General features: G+C 40.2%; 1 protein-coding gene across 1 annotated transcript in view; it reads right to left on the bottom strand.

Annotated features, from left to right (window-relative positions):
• PKP2 (plakophilin 2) overlaps nucleotides 1-22,857 on the bottom strand; it is a 46,850-nt gene extending 23,993 nt beyond the window's left edge. Inside the window, 10 exon segments of the mRNA XM_040561461.1 lie at nucleotides 3,559-3,766; nucleotides 6,761-6,899; nucleotides 11,604-11,691; nucleotides 11,694-11,762; nucleotides 11,765-12,067; nucleotides 12,070-12,120; nucleotides 12,123-12,181; nucleotides 12,183-12,292; nucleotides 14,898-15,010; nucleotides 22,609-22,857. Of these exon segments, the coding sequence (XP_040417395.1) occupies nucleotides 3,559-3,766; nucleotides 6,761-6,899; nucleotides 11,604-11,691; nucleotides 11,694-11,762; nucleotides 11,765-12,067; nucleotides 12,070-12,120; nucleotides 12,123-12,181; nucleotides 12,183-12,292; nucleotides 14,898-15,010; nucleotides 22,609-22,822 (1,354 nt within the window). The 5' untranslated portion in view covers nucleotides 22,823-22,857.
• Nucleotides 22,858-24,765: the final 1,908 nt, after the last annotated feature.

Below are 24,765 nucleotides of genomic sequence, written 5' to 3'. Positions count from 1 at the left end.
TCTTGGCTCCTGCACTGTCTCAAAGTGACATCCTCTCCCACTGTTCAGGAGTATCCACATTCCTTTCCTAAAACACATACAAGAAGTTTGTATGTCAAATAAAGGACAAAGCCTATGGCTCCTTCACTTTAGTCTCATTAACCCTATAAGCACGGACATTGCACAGAGAAACCTAGCAGCCATTTTCTGCATGTGGGCACTAGGTAAACAGGTCCATGGTAGTTTTCAGACCACTGTCATAAGCACACAGCCACTTTGGTGGGGACACTGGTTTCATGCTTTTTGTGCATTCTTCTGGAAGGCACAGACTGTGTGGCAGGACACAGCACTTGCTACAATCAGCATTTACCTCTGTACATTTCATTGCTTTCAGTCTTTTCACAGGACGATACAAGCCTCACTGCATGACTATGGTCAGTCTGTTCTCCTCGGCCTAAGTGCTGGCTTGCAATTGCATTTCTGGTGTTCAAACTGGAGCATACACAAAGGGAAGAGCAGCTGCAGGTTCTTATTTGTGGTGGAGTCAACACAAGGGAGTCACATTTTTGATACTGAGAGAGCTTTCCCCTACTTTCCTGTTATTCCTGTGGGCTTCTTAGCTCCTCTCTTCACCGTGGGAAAGAAAAGGGAGACAGACCTTCAAAATACTCTGTGAGATATACAACATAGAATATGGCTTAATATTAGGCACGGTTCATCGGTACTAACTGTGCTGCTGCTAATTAGCCACTGACCTTAAAGATAAGCTTCTAAGGCTCAGATATACTTTTCTCACATGCACAAGTACTAGGATCGTGTTTCTGAGAGGTAATGAAGAACTGTTTAAGAACACAAACATCTTCTCTCCAAAAACGTCTTAATCATCATGTATTTTTGTCAGGTGGAATGCTTTGGTACAAGGCTTCCTGCACAGCAGCAGAAACAAAAAGCTTTCCTCTGTTGAGCTTAGACATCTTTATTGATGAGTGTCACATGCTTTCAGTTCTGGGACAGGAGTCTCTCACAGGAGTGCAGCGTGTTATTACCAGGTACCGATCTCTTATGGGGGAAGACATGCAGCTAGCTATCTTACCACACTTTTGGAAGTCTCTAATTTACAGGCAACTAACAAGTATGATGTGGAAAGACAGGCACCCTTCTCATGCTGAAGAGGTGGAATTCCTGATTCTGCATTAACCTTTTCCTGGAAGTATGTTGTTACAACACTCCATTGCGATTGCATGCATAGCTATGGTATTCCTCTAGGCCTGAAGGAAGCCAAAGGCAATGAAAAAGGAGGAACAAAATCCTAGGTGAGACACCAATCATTCAGGGAAACTTGCTCCGTGGGGTTTAACCATTTTGGTAGAAAGGCATTCAGAGGTTTGCACTGCACTTGGAAAAGCCTTATGACGCAGCTCCTACAGGACAGTAGTTCCACTGTTTCCTAGATATCATTGTACGTGCCAAGAGCATCTGGAAGTACCAACCTCAGTAAGCACACACTAACAGTGATTGCCTGCTTTCTGCCTGCAGCCTGCTCCTTGCCTGCCTTGTGTGGGCTGGGAAAGAAATGTGGCTGGAAGCACGGTTAATACTCTCAGAGAAAATCAATCAACAAGGCTGTCCTTTGCCCTGTGGGCTCCTCACAACTTGCTAGTGAGCAAGAAGAATTCCTCAAGTGACGGCAGAAAATCTGCTGTAGAGACATTTTCACCAAGGAACCCAGTGTTCTTCCTCCGGACTGCACATTTGGTCTTGAAATTATGCAATACTCCTTTTGTTCTTAATTTTTAAAGCCATCACCTGCAGCTGATAGACATGAAATAACATCAGAATATTTTGCCTTATGCTAACTACAACAACTTGCTCAATATTGCCTAGATATTTTCTTAGTGTCTTGTATACTTCATAAATAAATGTTCAGTGACAGCAGTAATTCCAGAAAAAAGGTGACCCTTCATCGGTTTTCGCACTACTGAAGGGGAAGACAATATTCACAGTACCCATATCTGTACATGTCCTCCTGCATAAACAGTCAAATCTCGTATCAGAATTGCTAGCAAAAAAATGAACAAAATTTTCTGGCCACTGTGCCACCATTTCCACTGCTTGCCTCACTGGTGTGTAAATGCACCAAAAGACAACACACTATGCAATAATTTATTTAATGATTATTAAATTAATGCAGATCCAGTTCTGCATCTGATGAATGCGAAAAACTTCAAGACATTTTAATGTTGCAGAGTCGTAGAACTGAGCCAAAAGAGCCAACAATACAAAGCTTTGTTCTCCAGCTTAGGGAGCACAGTATTTTAAATACTTAAAAGAATGCAGAAGTACAGAAGGTCTCAACATGCCTTTGCTTCAAGGCAGGGCTGCTTGACACCTTCTGTATCTTTGTAAGCACTGCTATTTTAATAGCTTCTGTTGCTGATGTCTTTAAAGAACACTTGAAATAAATCTCCATTCATTTATTCATAATGTTTTCTTCCATTTGTAAAATATAAACCTGTTCTTCCTTTGCATGCTAACTAAAATGAATGTGGGTGACCAGCAACTGACTTCCTAGAGATACACTATGATCAGACAGCATTGCAGGGACGAAGTGGTGGGCTTTTGTTAACTGGCTGCCTCAAAGCCAATGGGGCAGTAATCACAGGTTTCTTGTGAGAAACGGTGGCCTTTTACTCCCAGCATTCCTTCCATTACACTGATATATGACAAAACATGTAATATGGAGGTTTTGATCCAAAGGGCTCTTCCTCCAAGATCACAATGGGCCACACTCATTTTTAGAAGTTCGTCAAGGAAGTGGAACAAAAAGGATGAGAACCTAATCCCCGCAAAACTGAATCAAGAAAGCAGGTCACTCCACTGACTGTGTCATATCATCTTCACAAAAAATGGATGTTCTCCATGAATTCTCTCCCTTGCGCACAGAAAGGATGCACAGTGTTTCTGTGGCAGGGTTTTCTGCTTTTCACTCATCTGAGAAGATGGGCTCTGGGGTGTAAATTGCTAGCAGTGAGTGAGCTCAAAGTAGAAATGTGTGGCTGTAGGGTTTGTGGGAAGCAGGGCACCTGCATTCTATACCTGGCACCTGACAGTTCTGGGGGACAGACCCATCACAGTCTCCAACAAGGAGCTTGCAGCAGCACGGTGAGGGCTGAGCTGCAGTGGAAGTAGTGGGCAATAATTATGGTCCCTTGCACCTCTGGGACTGCTCAGAGCAGCGTTCATCAATATGGTTTGGAAGAATTTGCTATTTAGAGGTTTACTTTCTTTTCTGGAATATCAAGACCTTTAAGGTTCCCGTAAACATACAGACCTATGTCATTTCTAAAGAAGCTTTAAGAGGGAAAGTTGCAGTTCCTACTCTCTTCCTGCTGTCTTACACACAGACTGGTATTGGGTCTGAGGACCTTGGAATTTCACCGTAAAAGAAGAGTTTAAAAAAGGTAACAATGCTCTTTTATTTAGTCACTAAACACTGGAGTAAGTAAACAATCAGGTACCTCACACGGAAAGCCTGTGCACTACTTAAAGCACTTCACGCTTGAAGGCACAGAAGGCTACCTGTTATTTGCTTTTTAGTTTCCACATCCTTGGTGTATTGAAGTAAACGGAGCAAGACTGGGACCCCTTTCTGCTCTGACACTTCCAGTTTGTTGTCATTGTCCTCAAACACCAAGTTTCTCAAAGCACTGCATGCTGCCCGCTGAATGTCCTCGTTCTGAATGTCAAGAAGCTGTAAAAGTCTGGGGATACCACCAAGTGAGAAAACCTGTGAGGAAGAGAAAATGCAGCAGAGAATAGTTAGATACTGAAAATGACAAAATCCACTCCCTCTTCCCCTTGCCAAAACTTTATTGTTGTAGGGCCTTTTTCATTTGCTCGTTTGAAACACTTGAAGTACAGATCATTAATCATTTGGACATGACTGTTAACTTCAGGGCTTTCATATGAGTCATAGTTCAAATCCACACCTAAGGGAGGCATCATGTTTTAGTAATTAATGCAAGAGAATGAAACTAGCTGTCTTCCAGCTCTGCCACAGATTTGTACTCGCTGACGAGACATTTGATTGCTCTGTATTTTAGCTTCTACGTTGGTGAGATGTATATTTGAGATTTAACTCTGGAACATTCATTAACTGCTTTGAGATTTCTGGATGTAACATGTTCCTGATGTGCCAGATTGTATTTTTTTCTCGAGAGCCAGGCTGGTGGAAAAGATAATACTTTTCCCTGTTAACTTCTGTGCATGTGCTGACTATATGTTAAGTAAGAATGCAGTTTACTTGGTACTTATCTGTGGCATACTGAGAAAAAAATAGAGAAGTTCAAAATATAAACCGTTAAACATTGTAAACTAGTCAACTACTGAACCACCCACGTTTAACAAAGACTACTCTTCAGTGTCTATTTTTAGAAAATGAAATTCTGGCCCCAAATGAATGAAGAATTAAGAAGATGTTATTTTACAACAGCTGTATGGAAACAAATAGTTTCCAAGTTTTACGTGTTGTGACAAATGATGAATGCAAGATGAGCTGCGACGTGGTATAATCAAGCCTTGGCTCATTTAGGAGTGAGATTACAATAGAAAATATCTTACATTCATGTACAATTGAGGATGGTTTCCTCCAGCATCTAAAAATGCCATATGGTTTTGAAGACAAACTCATCCTTGTGTAGAAGTGACAGCACATGAAAGACTTAGACATCTGATATAACTGTTTTGAGCACTCCAGAGCCCAATGATAAAAAGAATTTGATATGACCAACAGTTGTTGGGAACCAGAAGAAATGAGCTGCAACAAAGCCTTTTGCCCTTTGTACCCCAGCAAACTACACTGCATGTCTGCCTGTCCTCTGATTCAGCTGTACAAAAGGCAGCTTCTTGCTGCTGTTGCCCCGTTGACCTGATCTCCCCTGCATTCATTCAAAAACACCTAGATTCTAACAAAGGAAATACAGAAATCTATATCTGAAGGTAAGCAGAGATTAGAACCCTCTGAAGGCAAAGGAACATTTTATTACAGTAGATAAGCCTGTTTGACACCAATACCTTACGGTTCTTTTATTTGTTTCTTTGTTTTTAATTCAAACATTTATGCAGACTTACTGTCAGTAATTTTAAGTGACTTGTAGCTCTTGTAGAACGGGTGTTGTTAGTTGGACCCCACGTGCAGAGGAGCTTTACAAAAGCTATTGATTGGTCTGTCTAAATTTTCATTGGTAGACAAAATCCACCAAAATACTGAAAGACCACATGTTCAAAAGAAAAAAGAAAAGCCACTAGACTTACAAACTATCACGTAACAGGGAACAAAGCATTAGGAGACAGAGAAAAGGAATGCACACTGAATGGCTAAAAATGGCAAATAAGACAACGCAAACAAAGAAAGGTCTGATGGGCACCAAATAGAGAGGCTCAGCTAGGATACGTGGGATAGACAGGAAAACAGAAGAAGGCTTCAGGCTGACTGGTTCAGTTTGAACATCTTTACTCCTCTGCCTGTTTTTCAGGGAAGCTGCCTGAGACAGGTTTGAATAATAAACCACCTTCACACATTCATTTCTGAAGCTCTGTCCTCAAACTAAAGTTAAAGCTGCTAATTATGCAGGTGTTCTTTCCAAAACAGAGTTTGACCTACAGTGAAGTACGCTAAACTACTAAAGGACTGAGTGATGTCTGGTTGTCACCGAACTGGACTGCATATACATGAATACAGAGTTCAGACTGAAATTACATATAAGTAATACTGAGCAAATCATGAAATAAAGCAAGTGTAAGATATTTTTTAAATGGTTAAAGTAAAATAAACAACTGCTGTACACATGAATATACAGAACTATCAGTCAAATGAACCATGATTCTGTTTAACAGTGAAATTTAAAGAAAAATGAGGAAGAGAATATTTTTAATATGCCCTTTCAAAAAACTTTTAAGAGTTTGACCTGTTTGATCAATCTATACAATATATAAATGTATTTGTACAGTCCCAGCAAGCCCCTATCAGTTTGCCTCATCCATATCCTGTTTTAACACATTTGTGTGGTCCTAGAAAACCCTGAAGCTTGGATAATTTTGTAGGGTACTCCCAGACTTTCCATTTCTGGGATATTTCTGCACCAATAGTGTAAGCATGCCAGTCAAAATGAGAGATGAGAGCAATTATATTGATAAAAAGTTCAGACTCTACAACTTATAAAGGCTGAAAGAATTATGTTCATTTAGCCTGCAAAGAGTAGGCTTGAGCAGGTATACACTTAGCAGCCTCAACACACATGAAAAATCATTATAAAAGGGACTGAAAAATTGACATTTTTTTCCATATCCATCAAGACAAAATAGAAACTAATGAACTTAGTTTACAAAAGGAAGATTTAATTATACTTTAAGACTAACTGAGTAGTAAAGTTCCTTGATTGTCTGAGGAAGCTTGTGTTTTTGTTTTGTTTTTTTTTTAAAAAGGTCAGAAACATCTGCAATTACAAATAGTTTGGGTGAATTCTTGATGTCCTTTCTTACTCTACATTTCCATGTTTCCTATCACAAAATGCTAAAACCCAAACTTCGGCTAGCATAGACCAGTGCTACTCTACAGACCTAAATAATCTGCAGCAAAGGCATCAGCATATTTTAGGGAAAATATTCAACATCAGTATCCTACACGGTTTCCTGGAATGCATTTTTTCATGTTGGTAAACAGTGCCATATAGTACAGTTATTTGCTCTACCTGATGGAAACTTGTATAAAAAAATCACCTACTTTTCTTCTGGCTTCTGCTTTCTGGAAACACTCATGCTGTATGAAAGTCACTGCAGCAAGAATCCTAGGTATTGACTGTGTATTTTCACTCTTCAATATGCTCACTGCATGCTCCAGAGTCATCTCCCCTTCTGGGCTCCTTAAAAGTATAATTGAAGAAAATATAGTGAAGGAAGACTGTAGAAAATCATCATTTATCCTGTGAATTTTCTTGTAATACCACACTATTCATATTTTTCAGTTAGCTTTACTTAGAAAATTATTCTCTTACTAGTAGAAGAAAATATTATAAAACCTTTAAGAGAAGTTAATATTCTGGGGGAAGAGAAAATCATAAATTGAATTGTTGCAGCAATAAGAGGTTGTGGACAAAGCAAGACATTCTTGAAATTATAAAAACAACATGGAAACATTAGCAGCTGAAGGGCTGCAATCACCTTGAGTAAATTGAGTAAGTACATCGCCTGTGGTAGGATTAAAAATATGCATGGCCATTTTCTTTCTAACTCCCTGCATGTTTGCTTGAATAATAATTGTACTAGACCATATCAAAAACTGGAAAGAAAGATCACCACACCCATTTTTTTTTTCCTAGTAGAGGGAATGAAACAATTCATGGCACAATCAGGTGCATTAACTCTGGGATAACCTGGGTGGTTATGTTCCCCAGCCTTTTTACTTACTGTTGGTTTCAAACACTCCCCACCCTGGGGAGGGAGGAAAAGAAAAGGAAAGGAAAAAAAAAGTGTGTGTGGGGACACAAAACCACACCTATTCTATTTATTTTTTTAACTAAATAAATTTGTACAACCAGATCACAGTCTGGCCAGACAGGGAATAGAGGGCAGTTTGTGAACCACAGTGAGGGTAGTCATCTTCATCATCCTGATTCACTTGAATCAGAATGGTTTTCATGAGAATCATTTCAGCAAGTACATCTAAAATTTGAAATTTTGATACAATTACTTTCTTTGGTAAACAGGTGGTTGGGAAACACATTTGCTTAAATTGAATTTTTTTTTCTTTTAATTAAGATGGAATGTTAAATAATACATGATGTTCAGATTAGTGAAGTTCAAATAAGAAATGTTTAATATTGAGAAAAGAACCACATGTAAAGCATGTGTTTGTGCACTGTACCAGGAGCCACTAGGTTCTTCAGCTCTCAGGCCATCTCAGTAATGGACTGGCAAGAACAAAAGAGCCTGGAAGCACAGGCTTGCCCAGAACAGGCTGTGGAGAGGCAAGGTAGAGACAAGCTGGCAGAAATCAGGCAGATCTCTCACAGAGAATCCCGGTACAAATGCACTGAAATCAGACCAAAATATCTGTGATGAACTCATGACCTCTGAGACAAAAAAGGATGTTCTTATTTTTGTTTTTTTTTTTTCTTCTAGCTATCCTGTAAATCACAAGGCAAAAGACAATTAGTATGGCTGTAAGGAGAGTAAAGAGATGAAGATGCACCTGCTCCAAATTAAGTTCTGCTCCAGTACCCTGAGGTTCCACCTGACTTTACATTTCCATTCGGTGTAAATCATTTTATTTCCTGTCTTCTCCCCTCCCCTGAATTGGCGTTTTGAGCAAATATGCTGCATATATGGATGCTGAAGCATACTTGTGCAAGACAAAGATGAAATGAAGCGGACAGTGCGCTGAGGATGTCAATGGAGAAGTTAAGTCAAAGTGCAATTAGACAGAACAACAGTTGGTATTTGTAGCGCCCTGGGCTCTGTTCTGACAGTGCTTAGGGCTTTCAGATTTTGAGTTTACTTTAGCCCTGATTTAAAACAAAGTAGCTACTAAGTTACTTTCATTGCAAGTGGGATGTACTGATCAGAAACTTAAAGATCTTGAACAATGAGTATGGAAAAAAACAGATCATATTCTGTTCTTAGTCTCTCTTAAGGGGAACAGAAAAACAGGCTTTTCCAGCATGGGTTTTAGCCAGGTTTCTTAAATCAACAAGGTTTTTGTGAGCATGTTATATATGCGTGCACGCCTTCCTGCCTGCAAGTTAGTGTAGTAACTTTGGAGACCTTTTAGCAATTTTGGCCACCTTCTATGGAGTGGCAGACACCTCTTATGTGTTAAGTTGTGAGTCATTTCACCAGGCAAATAAGACTCTATCCATGCACTTGCTAAGGTCAAGAGAGCTGCATGAGCTGATCCCTGATGGGATATCAGAGAATACGTGGGAACTCAGCCTCATGCCAGGATGCCAGGGATGTACTAGAGTAGTAGAGGCTCATCAGCAGTCACCAGCCTGCCAGACTGAGAAAAATGCATCTATGGCCAGAGACCAAACTTCTAAGTGCTGGATGTGCAGAACTGCACAGAGACTGACAGCAGCCCAAAATCCACCAGTATCATCCCTTCAAGGCTGATACTCCTTCATGAGTAGTAACCAAAATCTTTCCCTCATGTTGTACACTGCTATAGTAGGACTGCTCTTGTTGGATGAAAAACAACATTTGCTCTCACTGAAGTTTATCAGACAGTAAATGAGGATGCAATATAATCTTTGACCCTCAATGGTATTCAAGAAGTTACAGCACTCCAACTTCAGTCGAAATAGAATTGATGTATTTACTCCATTCTATCCTCAAATATTTACAGGCAAACCCTAAAAGCCATATGGCTAATGAGCATGTGTATTGATGACAAAGGGATATTCAAGCAATGATTGTTAAAAATAATGATTTGACCAGTTGTAGCTTCATCTTAATTTCCAGAATATAACCTTTTCAAAATATACTGCGTTTTCTGACCATTTTGTGACAGTCCTCAGCCCATTTAGAGGTCTGGTGTTGTAAGCTGTTTCTCAGATAGCTTCAGGTGGTATCCCTCTCTTTCCTTTGATATATGGATGCTTTTAACTGTTTCACTCTACCAGAAGATGCAGAGATAGCATCTCTATATTGTTTTTTTTTTCTCTACTTTGATTTCATAGCATGAATCTTCTACAGAAACTTTGCAAATACATTTATATAATTTTAAATTCTATACAGAACTAGTCCAATATTTCTCTTTAACCTTACTAAACTATTCAGCTTGCTCTTAAATTATTAAAACTTAACATTGAAAAGTCCTAAACTGTGACTTGTATTAAAAGTACAAATTTCTGGAAAAATCAAATTACTTTGAAAATGGGCTTATCTTTATTGTCCCTTCCATTATTGAGGGAGCAACAAATAAGGGAGCAATCTATCACAGTACAACGCTGAAATCAAAGAGAATGGGAAATGATAAGAAATGCGAAAGTCCTTTACTAACAGATGGAGAAGTCTTGCTGGAAGAAACTGTATGTCTGGTGATATGATGGACTTAAGTGAAATAGCTCTAATTTGACAGCTGTGTGTCCGCCAAAGCAAAATTTGGTTTATTACATTTTAAACACTTAATTCAACATTAAATTGTGCAGTAGTGAGATGTGGATGAACTGGAATGTACTGTAACCAAAATAGGACTTCTACATCAAGCCCTTCCAGTGATGAGAATTACAAGGGGACTTACTAAATGTGTATTTTAGACATCAGAAAAGAGTAATAATCTATGTGGATATCATGAACAATTATATAAGCAAATGTAACAAATCCTGATTTCAGTCAGCTAAAATAACTATAGTCTCTTCCTCATCATTTATAGAATCTAGTGGTCCAAATCACTTGGGGAATTATCTCACATGTCAATTTTCACCAGCCTCTCACTAAAATAAACTGGTATATTTTAAAGAAAACTTTTTAAAACTTTGGGTAGACCAATGAGCTCCTTGCTCCCCCCTCAAAAAATCTAGCTATGAATCCAAAGTAGAACCTAGTTTATTTGAAAATCTAAGATATCTACAAGTAAATTAAATGGTCAGAAGTACTGAGATAAATGAAATGTGTTAACATTTGCAAAAGGAACTTTAGAAGCTTTCATAGCACTTCCAATCATTTTCTTTTGTAACTTCTGCAAAAGCTGAACTGAAAAAACTGTCAACTTAAGGAGTTACACTGCCAAAGAGATTTCCAATAGGTTACAAATCTTTCACCTGGAGGTTCAGCACTTTCCCAAGCAAGCCACCTGCACAATGACTGAAGATAAGATGTTTACATCTGAAGGTGTGAAAAACACTTTGGTTGACATTTGTGCAGGCAGACAACTAAATGCCAATGACTGCACCTGCAGAAGAACCAAAATTGCTTCTACACGTGATCGAATATCAAAATAGCTGTCTGTGGCTCAGAAACACACTAAGGAATCTGCTGGAGCCTCTACCACTGGGGCTAACAAAACCTCAAAATATGGTTCCCTTGTTCGCGAGAGGCTTTGGGGTCCTGAAATTCAGAGCAATTTATATTTGTTCTAAGGACGAATGTTCTAGGAAGAAATTTCTGCTTATGTTTTAATGAAGTTTGTCAAAACAAAAAGTTTTCTTGGAACCATGAAAGTTTCAACTGAAGGTTGTCAATCTGCCGCAAGCCGACTTGCAAAATATGCATTGGGTATTTTGATGTACTCTAGTGAGAAGCAGTGATAAAATCATTTGGTTCTACACGCAAAAAATTTGCCAATATATTACTGTGTAACATCATTTAAGTTGTAAATTGCTCAGCATTTACTTTGTGTCTCCTTAAACATACGATCAACTGTTGGAAAAGGTGTGGTCCCGCACATGAGCAAGAGGTGTGGACACTGCAGGATGTGCATACACGTGCATTTTTCTCTCTCTCCTTTGCTGCACTGGAAGTGAATTTTCACACTATGTTGGCTGTATAGTTTACTTTCCATTCTTACACAAATAGTTCCTTTCAGCTGTGATACCCCATAACCTAGATAGGTCCTGCATTATGCTTACCCTAGCTGAGATCCATTGATGGTGACTTGTTCGTTCTGCAGGAAACCATTTCTCCCTGCTGCTGCCATAGCAGCTGTCAATGACATCCCTTCCCATCTGTTTCTGCAGCAACACCGGTTACTGAAGCTGGCTGGGAAGCATCCCTCCTGGTCTGTGTGTTCTGAACGTAGTTTGGTGCCAGCTGGACCTAAAAGATTGCCTGTTCTGAGACCCAAAATGGGAAGCAGTTGGTGATCTTACTTGTCCCATCGCACTGCCTGATGTCAGGTAGTTCTCTTTCTCTAAAAGGTTGGTCATACTGCGACTGTTGCCTGCTTGATGGTACAGAAGTGCAGAAGGGCTAGGGGGGACACCATCAGGGATGGTGTCATTAACAACCACCATCTGGGGGTGTCTTTTAAAAGAGCGTCCCCTGTTCACTGAATCACGAAGAGTGTAACCAACAATCTCAGACCGAGCATATCTGGTGGGACAGTCCCGCTGGGTCTCCTATTATCTCCATGCCTTGGAGAGAATCAGTTGAAAACCGTCTGTCATAGTGAAAATCATTGGACACATATGACATCTTTCAGGACCCCGCTGGGTGAAACCTCTAATCTCTTCAGGGGTTGTCTTTGACCTCTCTCTTCCATTGTCTTGTAAGTAACTCTTGTCCCCCAGCCATTTGTGTAAGAGGATGGTGAGGCCACCTGTTAAGGGTGCATAAAAGAAAAGTCAGATCACGGCATTAGGATTAATACCAAAGAAATCAAACCAGTAATGTAAAGATAAAAACTATAAGGTCTGCTATGAGAATAAGAAAATAAAACGTGAACATCACCAAAACTGGTTATTAAATGGTATTCTGCAATACTTCTTTGTATCTGCCTAACAAAGGTAAGAACAAGTACGATCTAAACTTTAGGAGACAAAGTCTAAGGAACAAGTCTTCTGTCACTACCTCAAAATAGGTGCGCAAGTCAATTATACCTGATAGTGAGCAGTATTTGTAAACAGAGATTTTAGTTTCAGCTTGAAAGTCCTTGAGGATTAACACTCACATCAATTATTGAAATTAAATTCAAGGCTGCCCACAGAAGATATTAGTCAGTCAGATATTAAAATATACTAAAACACTTGTATATTGTTATGATGTACATCTTGACAGGACATTGAGAGGTTATTTTGTTCTCCTGTTCACACTGTGGGAGGATCTAGTAAAGAGAGATATTCCCTTTCCTGTTTGCTTAACTTCCTACTGAAAATGAATGAGATTCCATAACATTGCAAGGAAATCAAAATAACCATTTCACCTTCTCAATGGTTTCCCTTAATCTACAACCACAATTTAAGATGATTTTATTTTCCTGTCCCCAGTGGGCAAGGACAGTAATTGATCATATTCTTGTTTTCCAATTTTCTCTTTTCTAAACTCAATAAATCCACTTCCTTCAACCTTTCTTTGTAGGATGTGTCTTCCAAACTTTTTACTGTACGGGTATTGTTTGGGTTCTCTCCAATTTTTCTACCTTTTTGTTGAACTGTTATGTTCTAAATTGGATCATATTCAACACTTTCCAGAACTAAATCAACTTGGGAGACTATCTGCTTTACATAGAGGAGCGATGGGCCAATTATTATTATTATTATTATTATTATTAGTAGTAGTAGTAGTAGTAGTAGTGAGCACAGTAGCATCCAGCCATAAACCTAAGTCCCACATATTTTCATGTTGTATTAAAGTATTGTAATATTACAGACATTTTTAAAGGTAAACAGTGAAGTTACACTGATGTTATTCATTGAAGGGATAGGGCTTAGCAGATAGTGACTGAAATCCCTTTCTTTAACTGTTGAGAGGTTATTGAGGGTGATAACTGACTCACAAAAGGAGCAAGGTTGCTGAATCTATTAGGCTGAGGCTAGGATCATTGGTTCTATCTGTTTATTCTACAGGAGTTATGCAAGGATATCTTTTCTTTATCTCTTGTCTGGCGGTAAAGAAAAGAATGCTTTTGTGAAATACTAGACCTTGTGGCTTTTCTGACTTTTATGGCAGCATGGGAGGACAGTATGTCCTATTTCCTTTTTTTTTTTTTTTTTTTCTCCTGTCAGGAAAGCTGTACAATTTTCTTGTTGTTCCTATGTCACATCTAGTTTTCCTCTTTTTGCTCTCTTCTAAAAAGAACAGATTCACATCAAATGCTAGGGACTGTGTGACAGGTGAGAACAAAGGATAGGAGGACAAATGTAGTCAAGTAAATGGTTCTAACTCTTGCCATAGAGTGCTAGAGCTGATTAATTAATTCGCCAGCTGCCAGGTTATTTCACTCCATGAAAATATGCCATTCTTGTGTCATCTGAAATTAAGAAAGAATTTGCCCCCTAAACTATTTATAAAACAAATATTCCTATTCCCAAGCTGAACTGATTTGTTTACTGATGTTGATCATGCAGCAGCACTGCTACTGTGTGATTTCCAAGCTATATGTTAATTGAGCTATGTGTGATTACCAAATTATATGGTTGCTCCCTCAACCATATAATAACTGGTTCATAGTAGTTATGAGCTGAGTCATGAACCCTGAAGAAAATCAGCTATTTATCTTAGCATTTAGGCCATGAACCCAAGTGAAGTGGGTCAAAATAAAAAGTGAAGCTGTAATTAGCTAGAAATACTATTGTATTACGAAGACTCACATTCTTGTAATGCTCAAACAGATTACAGCAGGATTATTTAAAATGATAAGGAACACTCTACCTGTCATTGTGAAACTAGTGCAATCTGTTTTCCTGTGGTTTTGGGTGCTTAATTCCCTAACGTATTTCACCAGATTCCCAGGTCCAACCCCTGTCATTCTTTACCCTGCAGGACTGCTGAACTCCCTCCAGCAACCTCTAAATGTTTACCTGGTACATGCCAGCATGGCCTCTGGCTACTTTGGGCTAAGTATGTGCTGACTGACCTGCTGGCTGCTGGATGGATAAAGGTCTGACTTGCAACAGCCTCTGCCTAAATGGCATTTAATACGTTTTTTCATTTTCTACCCGCATGCCAATTCTCACAAACCAATAGGACTGCAAAAAGCCCATCTGTCATACCATGTTGAGTTTAGCCACTGGGCTCAGAAGTCACCCAGAAGGAGAGAAAAACATTAATGGATCTCAGTCATGGAAATCTCTTTTTCTAGAAATCAGGCGTCAAAAAGTGAACAAATAAACCTTGAAATATCATCTACATACTGTTATCTGTGGTTTCCAAAATAAATAAACTATGCATTTGGTAACGCACTTATTCCCATTCATTTTCCTCACCTGGTCTGACTGGTAGTAAGAGACACCATACTGAGATCTTGATGCAAAATCATTTTCAGTAATCCCCATGTTATAAACATGTTCTGGAACACTGGAAGCACGGTGTAAACTGCCTATAAATAAAAATTAGTAAGATTTTAACAAAACATAATATTACTACAAAGGATGGTTTTGGGCACTAGGGAAATGACTCATACACTGCTGAATACATATATATTAGCTGAAAATCAGAGAGGGGAAAGACAGAAAGATGTTTTCATTCAGTGCATAGCATTCAAAATATGGCTAAGAAAAGATTTCTGAGGGCACAGGCCTCAGATAATTCTCATTTATTTTACTTAAGACATATTTAACTTTTAGAAGTCTTATTGTTCACACAGCTATTTCATGGAAGATATTTAAACACAACAAGCTGATATTTTAAATATCCCAGATAATGACAGATAATTAAGTGCTACCAAGAACTTATTTTTCATTGTGACCGCTTTGAATGTGTACATATGGTTTACCTAAGAGTCTGACTCTAACACACCCAGTACACAAACTAGTTAAAATACTGCAACTGTAGATTGCAACTGAGCAAACTGGGCTTAAGTGTATGCCTCTGTTACTGCCTAGTTAAACCCTAGAGATGCAATTTTCACTGTCACTAAAGAAATACCACACACTCAACATAGACTATTTACTTCATAGCTGTCTACCTCAACTGCTGATGTTTCTTCTCCCTTACGCGCTAGTTTAATGATAATATATTGGAACAAGTAATGCTTCACTAATCTTCTTAGTGCTTCATCCAAAGAACCTGAGTCCATAAACGCAATCTTTGGCTTGTGGAGGCACGTGGTGTACAATGCTGAAAAAGTATTGGTGTTTAATTACATTTCAAATCTGTACCTATAAGGTTCACTAATCTGCCAAACAAGGTAGAAGATCCACAGCATATCTACTTTGATAGTTTCTTTCCACAACCTAGCTTTGAAAATGGAACAGTGCCTGGTGATTACTTCTTTTATTAGGACCTCACTATCCTTTAAATTAAAAATAAAGAAACAAACAAAAAAAAGAAAACACAAGCACATAAAAAAAAAAAAAAGAAAGAGAACCAAAAGAGCCTCAGGCTGTTTCTCTTCCACTGGTACAATGCATTTTGAAAGAAAAGTCCTTCTACTAACAAAAAATAAGTCAAGCTTTGTAACAGATACAGCTGAAATGACTGTTCATGAGATTCGCAAGTTACTATGAGAATCTGCATACAGGAATATAAAAAACACAGGTTTGAAGAGGTGACACGGAAATCACAAGCAGAAGGCAAGATATTCCTCAAATCTGTCAAAAATGGGGCACTGTTGGTTGCAGATGGTTAGGCTGAACACATAATACCAGTTAATAAAGAAGTTGGCCATGAATTTTCAAAATAGCTGATATTGTCTGAGAAAGAATACAGAAAATGGCAGAAGCAAAACATTAACTTGGTCAAACTGATGAAGTCTTCACTTCTAAAAATATTAGGAGTCATATGCAGAAGGGAATTCAGGTGCTAAAAACATGCAGGCTAAAGCCTGATGGGATTTTTGAAAGCACCTAGCATCTGTTCCAAAGAGCTGAGGTTTTCAGTTTGTGCAGTTCAACTCCTGGCGACATCAGGTGCATGTGGGTATCCCTAGGAACTTCAGTACTCTTGTGTCTTTAACACCTTGGTGCATGTAGTTCGTAAAGGCTCGACAAGGGTGAAAAGAAAAAGAGACTCATGTAACAGCAATAATTGTGAATGATTCCCACTAGCACAGACCTACCTGGATAAGTCCAAATTTGTGTATAATACAGAAGTTGAGTGCAAGAATTTGAAGTCCAATTTATTCATACTTTTCAGTTACTTTTACTTATTTAATCATCCCAATTCTTGTACTTTGACTATGCCAGACAGATTTGAACATGCATTAGGTGATTTGTTAAGACACATTCATGCTAGCTTGGGCGTCAATGAGAGTAGAATGATTCAGCCTGGTCTAACTCATGATTTGGATTGTAGTAATTCCTTCATGACACATTACAAGGTTGTCACAGCCAAAGGTTACCCAAGTACATGACAAGCAGTAACAGAAGACTGTTTTTTTTTCATACTGCAAATATTTTCCTGCCAATATACACTGACATCCAAAATCTGAAAATTCATCTAAGTCTCTCATTTCTGTGATATAATTCCAATGTACAACCTTCAGGTGCCCAGTAAGACCACATCTTAGCCTATTGTCTATGCTACTTTTTAAAGATTAGCTTATTTCTTTGCTACCTATCAAAGTACTTTGTATAACTAAGTTTAAGTACATACTCACAGATGATTGTTTCTCTATTTTGTCTAGTCTACTTAGCGAGAAATTATCTCCTTCAGAACATAAAAACCCTTGAGTAATTCATTTGGCATGTTTTCGTTAACTCTGAACTCTGTGTCTTTACTGAACAAAATAATCAGGATAAAATAAAAATAATAAGGCCATGAAGCAGTCGAGTGTAAACTACATATCTAACAGTTGCCTATTTGTAATAGCAAAACATACTCAGTCAGAAATTGCAACACTCATTTATCTCTGGTTGAACAGTGGCTTTAAGCAGTCATCTGTTTTTACCTTCAGTCTCCCCTTGAAACTATCCATCAGTAAACAAAACATTTTTCTCTTTCAGAGATAAACTGTATATGTTAGCTTACGGAATTTCACTTTGCATCTTTGTATCTCGTGCTTTCTCTTACCGTACCAGTATTTTTTTTTTGTCAGCATTTTACCTACGGATTTATTAGGTAGGCATAAACTGTAGGTTGCAAGATGGGGCCCTTTACTTGTGCCAAAAGCCAGTGTGATAAAAGTGGTAACTAAAATGCTGGTCCTTTCTGTTAGTTATGAGAAGCAGAATGGGTGATCTGATCAAAACTTGCCTCTGTCAGTGAGGCTTCCTCCAGGTAGGTTTTCACCATGCTACAAAAACCTACGCATTTTTCACCTCTCAGATTTGCTACAGTTTTACATGTATTCAAAAATCATTAAGTAGTTCTTATATAACAGTGCACTGTTAGGAGAAGAGAAAATAATATATTTATAAATTTAAAGTATTATGTCTATAAATATATGTCTTTATATTTAAAGTATTATGTCTAACATTTGCTGTTAGAATTAATATTTTCTAACTGTGAGAATTAGTGTTTTAAATCTCACTGAAACTCATCTCTTCAGAAAATATGAATTCAGTTACTCATCCATAGGGGTCCATTGGATACCACACTTGGTTTCCAGCAGCCAGTCCAAAGAAAGGATGGATTTCCTACAGGCCCTGTGTCCACATCTGTCAACCAACATGAATATTTTGGAAAACTCAGGCTTCTCAAAGAGCAACAGCCACCCATGTGTGGACAATTGAACACAACCTGTTATCACAGTCTCCCCTTTCTCCTGTCAGTCTGAACTGAAGGAGTTCAGGAACGCTGGCTCTTTGGACGTGGACAGTGGAGGAGGAACACTACCACCTCTTCACTATTCCTCAAGCCTAAAATAAAAGCTGTACAAAAAATCACTAATATTCTCAACAGCTATGTCAAAATTCGAGACCTGACATAATAATTACCTACTCGGAGGAAACTGAATAGACTGACTGAGAAAAAAAAAAAATCCGCCAGCCTTGTGGTGGTTCTTCTCAGACCTCTTAGGTTGTGATAAACCCAATGTTTCTAAAGGCTTGAAAGTTCCTCCCTAACAATTGCTGGCTATAGCTGCAGACAAATCAATCTCTTATATGGCTTGGCCTTGAAATACAATGACAAGTGACATCTCCACGATATATGAGACATGAAAAAACAATATCCTCTATAGAGGTAGGTCTATCAGATTCCTCTCAAATCATGTGCATTGTTACTCTCCAGCTGTGTATCTTTTTCAGCAGTTTTTGTATCTGAATGGATACCGTGAAAGCCAGATTTGGCTTTAAAACCTCCCACAGCAGGAATTAATGTTGCTGTACCCTGTACGCCGAAGTCTACTACAGACGATGATATTTCATGCATGCTGAGTGCCTGCCTGCTGAGCATCTATTTTCCATTCCTGCTCAGGGTAAGTGGGTGGTTATATCCCCAACAGAAACTCATAAGTATTCCTGGTTTGTCATCTTTTAATCCCTCTGTATACCTCACCACTCAAAATGGACTGGGCTGGTGCCATTTAGGAATGGCATATCAAAAACTTCACTGGATCACCTCATCTAGAGATGAAAGGGCCTTCTTTTTGATCATTCCCCTTCATCACACTACCAGAGCATGACTGGTCCCAAAGGACATTCCAGCATTTACTTTGCACTGGTCAGTATATTTACACAAATGCTCAAATTATTATTTTTTTCTTCTGGCTCAGAAACCAGAGGTGAGGTATTTAATGAAGCCAACAAAAAGCAGAAGTCACCACCCCATCTTTTTGTATTTCTTTTTTCTATGAAGATATAAAATCACTATGAAACTTGATAAGATTTCTGCAAAATAGAAAGCTGAGGACAAAAAACTCCTACAAATTCCTAAAACAAAATTTAAGAAAATTACTATTAAGAATTTTAGAAGTTAAGAAATATAAAGAAAAAGTAAGGCTCCAATTGTAATCATTTAATGGTACTGATTTGGAAAGCATGTAAGTTTTAATCTTAAAAAAACTTTAATGTTTAAATTTGTTTTTTTTTTTGTAAATATTCTGTGATTATAACACCCTGTGTTAGTGAAAGCATCTCTACATAGACCATTGGTCCATTTGGTTTTGTGTGATATATTACTAAATTCTGCCCTCATCTTTTACAGCAGACCTGGTAAGGATGTACAGGAAGGAAGACTTTGGTCCAGCGATTACACTAGAGAAACATGAATATCATAGATGAATTTAAAAGTCAATCAAAATCCAAGCCAAACAAGATCAGAGAGAAGTGGAATCATATACTGAAGTATACAAGGAAAATCAATATTGTTGCATCATGTGAGACGAAGAACACTAGTCATTAATGTATATGGCTCTGAATGCCATTTTTCTTTGAAAAGGCTGAACTATCTATCATTCCATTTCCATCTTTAAATAGCATTCAGAAATTTTATGTGGCTGCTTTAGTTCAAAAATTTTCAGGGCAGGGCAACAATGTTTAATTTCCAAAGGTTCAGAAACTGATGAACTGAAAAAGTTATAGCTGTTGTCAAACTGATGCTTGAAAAACTATAAACAATGCTTTACAATGTCTTCAAAAAGAGTTGAGGCAGATTGTAATTTTAATCATTTAGCAGCTGAAAGAATCCTCAAATCCGATGATGACCTGAATATCTGTCATAAAAAAACAAAAAGGAAAGACACCCTAAAAAGGGGAAGGGCATAAACTGGGGAGCAATACGAAGATAGGAGGTAAAAAAAAAACAACAAAAAAAAACTTTTTTCCATTCATTTTTCTATTTAAAAGTAATGTTGAAGGCTAAGCAGGCACCTTTGGTCTAAAACTTTAAGGAGAAATGCTGCCCGGTGGGGTACTTCTTGCAGCTTAAAAGCCTCCACTACAGTTAGTGGAGAACGGGTGTGTGCAAACAATGCTGGGTAAGGCTTCTACTAACACTGATTTTCCATACCCAGTGGTTATGTGCCCAACTAATTTTAGACATGTATGTGAATGCGCTGGTTAGGTATGTGCTAAGTACCTTGCTGAACAGGGTCTGAAATACTCCTACAGATAGGACAGTTATAGCACAGGGACCTGCTTTTGCCCCTTTTAAATCTCTGTATTATCTTCCTTGCAACTTCAAACAACACAAAACCTTTGCTGAATTTATCTAGAAAACTGTTACAACTTAGTCAAGTGGGTATTTTTTTTGGTATATAAAATAGTGTATAATTTTAAGATGTAGCTTACATATAAAAATTAAAATGTTTTTTAAAGCCTAGTCAATCTTTGTGCAAGTCTTCTATGAAAAAAAAGCACAGTGGGACATAAACACACATATACATTTATTTTTTTCAGGAAAGTTAGCATGTTAAATACATTATAGGCATTTGATATACAAATATTTCAGATATATATACATAGATGGACAGCCATATGCATATATTTTTAATATACATATATGCATGTATAAATGCATGGAATATATGGAATACATTTTAGTTCCATTTATTTTTTTTCTGAGCTTTGCAGTGGGACTAAAAAATGCATGGTAAGTTGGGCACCAGAATATGTCTTAAAGAAGAGAAGTTCATGTTACGCACGAACAATATATCTAACGGACATGACATTTGCCACTCCTCATCTAGAAGCCTGAGAGTTTTGCTCTTAGAAATGCAAAGTATTCAAATACTTGACCTTTAGGAAAAACAAGGCACACCATGACAACTATCCTTAAATCTGCCAGGTCTGTTAATGTACTGCAGAGAAGTTAAGACAAGCTAGAAAGATGGGAACTTTGTCTTCATATTTTATTACAGTTTAGAGACATGATCTCAGGTTCATGACACCATTTCATTCGTTAACAATTGCTTTAGAAAGTCTTTTCCAGGCTGCTCTTCTCTACTGACAGAAAAAGAAATGGTTACTCCAAAAACTGTTTAGAAACCTTATTTAAATGAGAGCTGCCAAGTTAGGGACTTGCACACGTAGCTGCACACCACACAGCCATGTATGCCTGTTTATGTGATTTGTGTGCCTAATTTTTCAGAATATGTCCGCACCTGCATTGTACTCTTTTTCATAGAACGGCTCGGTTGGAAGGGACCTTAAAGATCACCTAGTTCCAACCCCGACTTTTTCAGTTTTTCATGTTCTTCATCACTTTTTCAGCCATGAGGTGTATTTTAGATGGAAGCCAGAAGTACGAAGAAACATTCTTCTGCCTGACAAGATAGGTGAGTGAAGTATAGTCATAAATTTGAAGCCCCTTTGCTCATAGCTTTTTGCAAATGAAAGGTGACGGCTTCTATAATGACACCGCTAGCAACAGGGCATATAACTTGTAAGTCTGCCATATCTTTGTATGTAAAAACAAGATTACATTTTTTTAAGTTTACTGTATAAACAATGATTTTCTTGCCTATTAGCAGTTAAGACTACACCCCTCGGGCAGCTGGCCTGAAACCCTGAGCGCTGACGAAGTCACCCCTGGGGGCCTGATGCTGCAGATCCTGGATGTGTCTGACCGTGTGGCGACTTCCATTTGCACCGTGCACATCCAAGAGCAGCGTAAATACCCCTCTGGTAGCACTGCTGCCCAACGTTTCCCATCCATGCCTTTCCTAGAGTTATTTGCCAAACCTCCCTTTAGTTCAATTCGAGGTGAAACAATTAAAACCATTTCCGATGTTTCTTCCCATTTCATTTCGCAGACAGGGCCAGTGGGCAGAGACGGGGTTACTCAAGCAAGCGCAAGAGACGGTTGTTGCGGTCGGAGGACCCAGTCTCCACTCATCCATCCATCCATCCATCCATCCATCCATCCACCCACACACCCATCCACCCATCCCCGGGCAGCCGTGCAGGGCGAGCAGCTGCAGCGCTGGGGAGGCACAAACTCCTCACCCGGGCCAAAAGCACGAAGAGTCGCGACAGAGCCGCGCATGTCGCGAGTCCCCGCAGCGGTACCGGCTGCTCGCAGCGACCCGACCCGAGCCGACCCGGCTCCCCAGACCCCCGGGGGCCAGGCAGGGCGCGGGGCTCGGGCACTCACCGTTGTGCAGCGAGCCTCGGCTCCTCCTGGCCAGCGTCTGCTGGACCTGCCGCTGGATCCGCAGCGCCTTCTCCTCCCCGCCTCGGCCGCCCGACAGCTTGAGCCCGGCCTCGGAGGGCAGCGCCAGGCTGGAGCTGTCCAGCTCCCCCAGGATCTGCTGGCCCAGCACGGTGCGGATGTAGCCCTGCTCGCCGCCGGCGCCGCGGCCGGCCATGAGCTCGGGCGGGCGGGCGGGCTGGGCGCCGCTGGGCTCCGCTAGCCTGTTGCGCCGCCGCCGCTCGACCGCCGACGGAGGGCAGGGGCCGGGCCGCGCCCCGCGCTCAGCACGGCCCCGGGCCTGCCCCGCCCGCCGCGCAGGTGCCAGGCACGGCCCGCGCCCCCACCACCTCCCCGCCCGCCGCCGGGGCCGGGCCGCCTCCCGTGCCTCCGCCACCGCCTCTCCCCTCCCGGCCCCGCTCGTCCCCTCCCCTCCTGCCTTCTTTCTTCCCTGACGGGGACAAGGACGCGGCGGCCCGGCCCGGCCCTAGGCGGCGGGGCGCGGTCACTGCCACGCCGCCCCAGGCAGCCGCCGCCCGGTCCCGGCGTCAGCTCCGGCCCCGGCCCCGGCTTTAGCCCCGGCTGCCCCGCAGGGGCCAGAGGGGGCTCCCGGAGGTAAGCCGCTGGACGTGAACGCTGTTGTAAACACGTACACCCCGCACACGCCTTGCACTGTAGTTATTTGGCATTACGCTGGCTGGTTTAGGCACTTCTACGTCTTACACTAAGATACGAAACTGCTTTACATACAGCGGGCCCGCGCTGTAAAGATAAAAACTTTCGGGCGGGGCTGTGTTGGGAGTAGGCGCAGGGCTGCTGGTGGAGGAGTTTTGCTGCTCTCCCACGTTTCCAGGCTGCCCCGAGGATTTGCAGAGGGGTGAACTGAAGCCGTCTTCTCTCAGTGCCATTGTAAAAAGGTGGCAAGGGAATTTCGCAACTGAAGACGGGGGGAAAACCAAACCAAACCAAACCAAACAACCACCAAAACGCCCGACAGGCTGTTCTGCAAACATCTGTGCTGGTGTTTACTGTCCTAAGTGGCTTCTTACTTGCTGAAATAGGGCTCAGTGAAGGGGAGCAGGATGGAGGCTCAAGCTCCCCCACTGTCTCGGGCACGACGTGGAGTTACTGTCTAAACAAGCCCTGGGATCGGGTTGGTTTGAGAGGTGGTTGGAAAAGGGAACATGCAAAGTCTTCTGGATAGGAAAGTGTAGACTTGCACATTCCGTTTAGAAAAATGAATAGATGAGCCAGGGTTTCTCAATTTAAAAAACAAACGAACAAAAACAACAAAACAAAAAAACACCAACAAACTGAATGTAGGCATTTTCATGGAAAATCTGTTATTTCTTAAAATGATATTTCTTAAAAGCAAATGAAAGGTGAATATGGCTTTTAACTTCATTTGTTGCTATTTCTGAGGGCCACTGGCACTCAAAATGAGCTGGGTGTGGCCTTTTTTTTTAACCAGTACTTCAGACATCGTGATGAGGGCACAGGGTGGCTAGGAGTGGGATGATCCTTGTTTTAGAGTACATCGTAATGTAGGAGCAGTTTCCTGCTTATTCTCTGAAGACTGAGGAGTGGGGGAGGAACTGGCTCTGTGTGTAGGAGTTCTGCTTGCTGACACACATTGCAGCAGCACAATCCTTTTGCTTTGATTTACTCTTTGTCTCCCTCCCATTTTTCTTTAAGAGGAGGAGGTTCTGTCCTGTCCTGTCACTCGGTCTGGCTCACATTATCCCCTTTTGTTCTCATGCGCCTTATCGCAGGAGAGGTCATATTAATGGCTGCATATGATATGCAAAAATAGTTTCACTGGTTAAGAAAGATGGAGCGGCACACTCCTTCATAATGAACAAGGAATGGTTATGCATGGAAGCAGAAAGGCTGGCGATAAGCTGTGGGGTACCAGGTGGGAAAGAACAGGGATTTGTGAAGAGGAGGAAGCTGGAGCTATGTGGCATAACTATGACGGGCAGGCCGAAAATATTACAGAGAAGTGGAAGGATAAAAAATGGAAAAAAGGCAGGATAAAGCAGGAAAAACAAATGGGAAGACACATCACAACTCAGAAAGAATGTAAACTATGTTAGAAACTATGTTAGATCCTTTTAGTAA

The sequence above is a fragment of the Cygnus olor genome, chromosome 1 (genome assembly GCF_009769625.2).
Source record: "Cygnus olor isolate bCygOlo1 chromosome 1, bCygOlo1.pri.v2, whole genome shotgun sequence".
NCBI classification, from domain to species: Eukaryota; Metazoa; Chordata; class Aves; order Anseriformes; family Anatidae; genus Cygnus; species Cygnus olor.
This window is presented reverse-complemented; position numbering and strand designations above follow the sequence as displayed.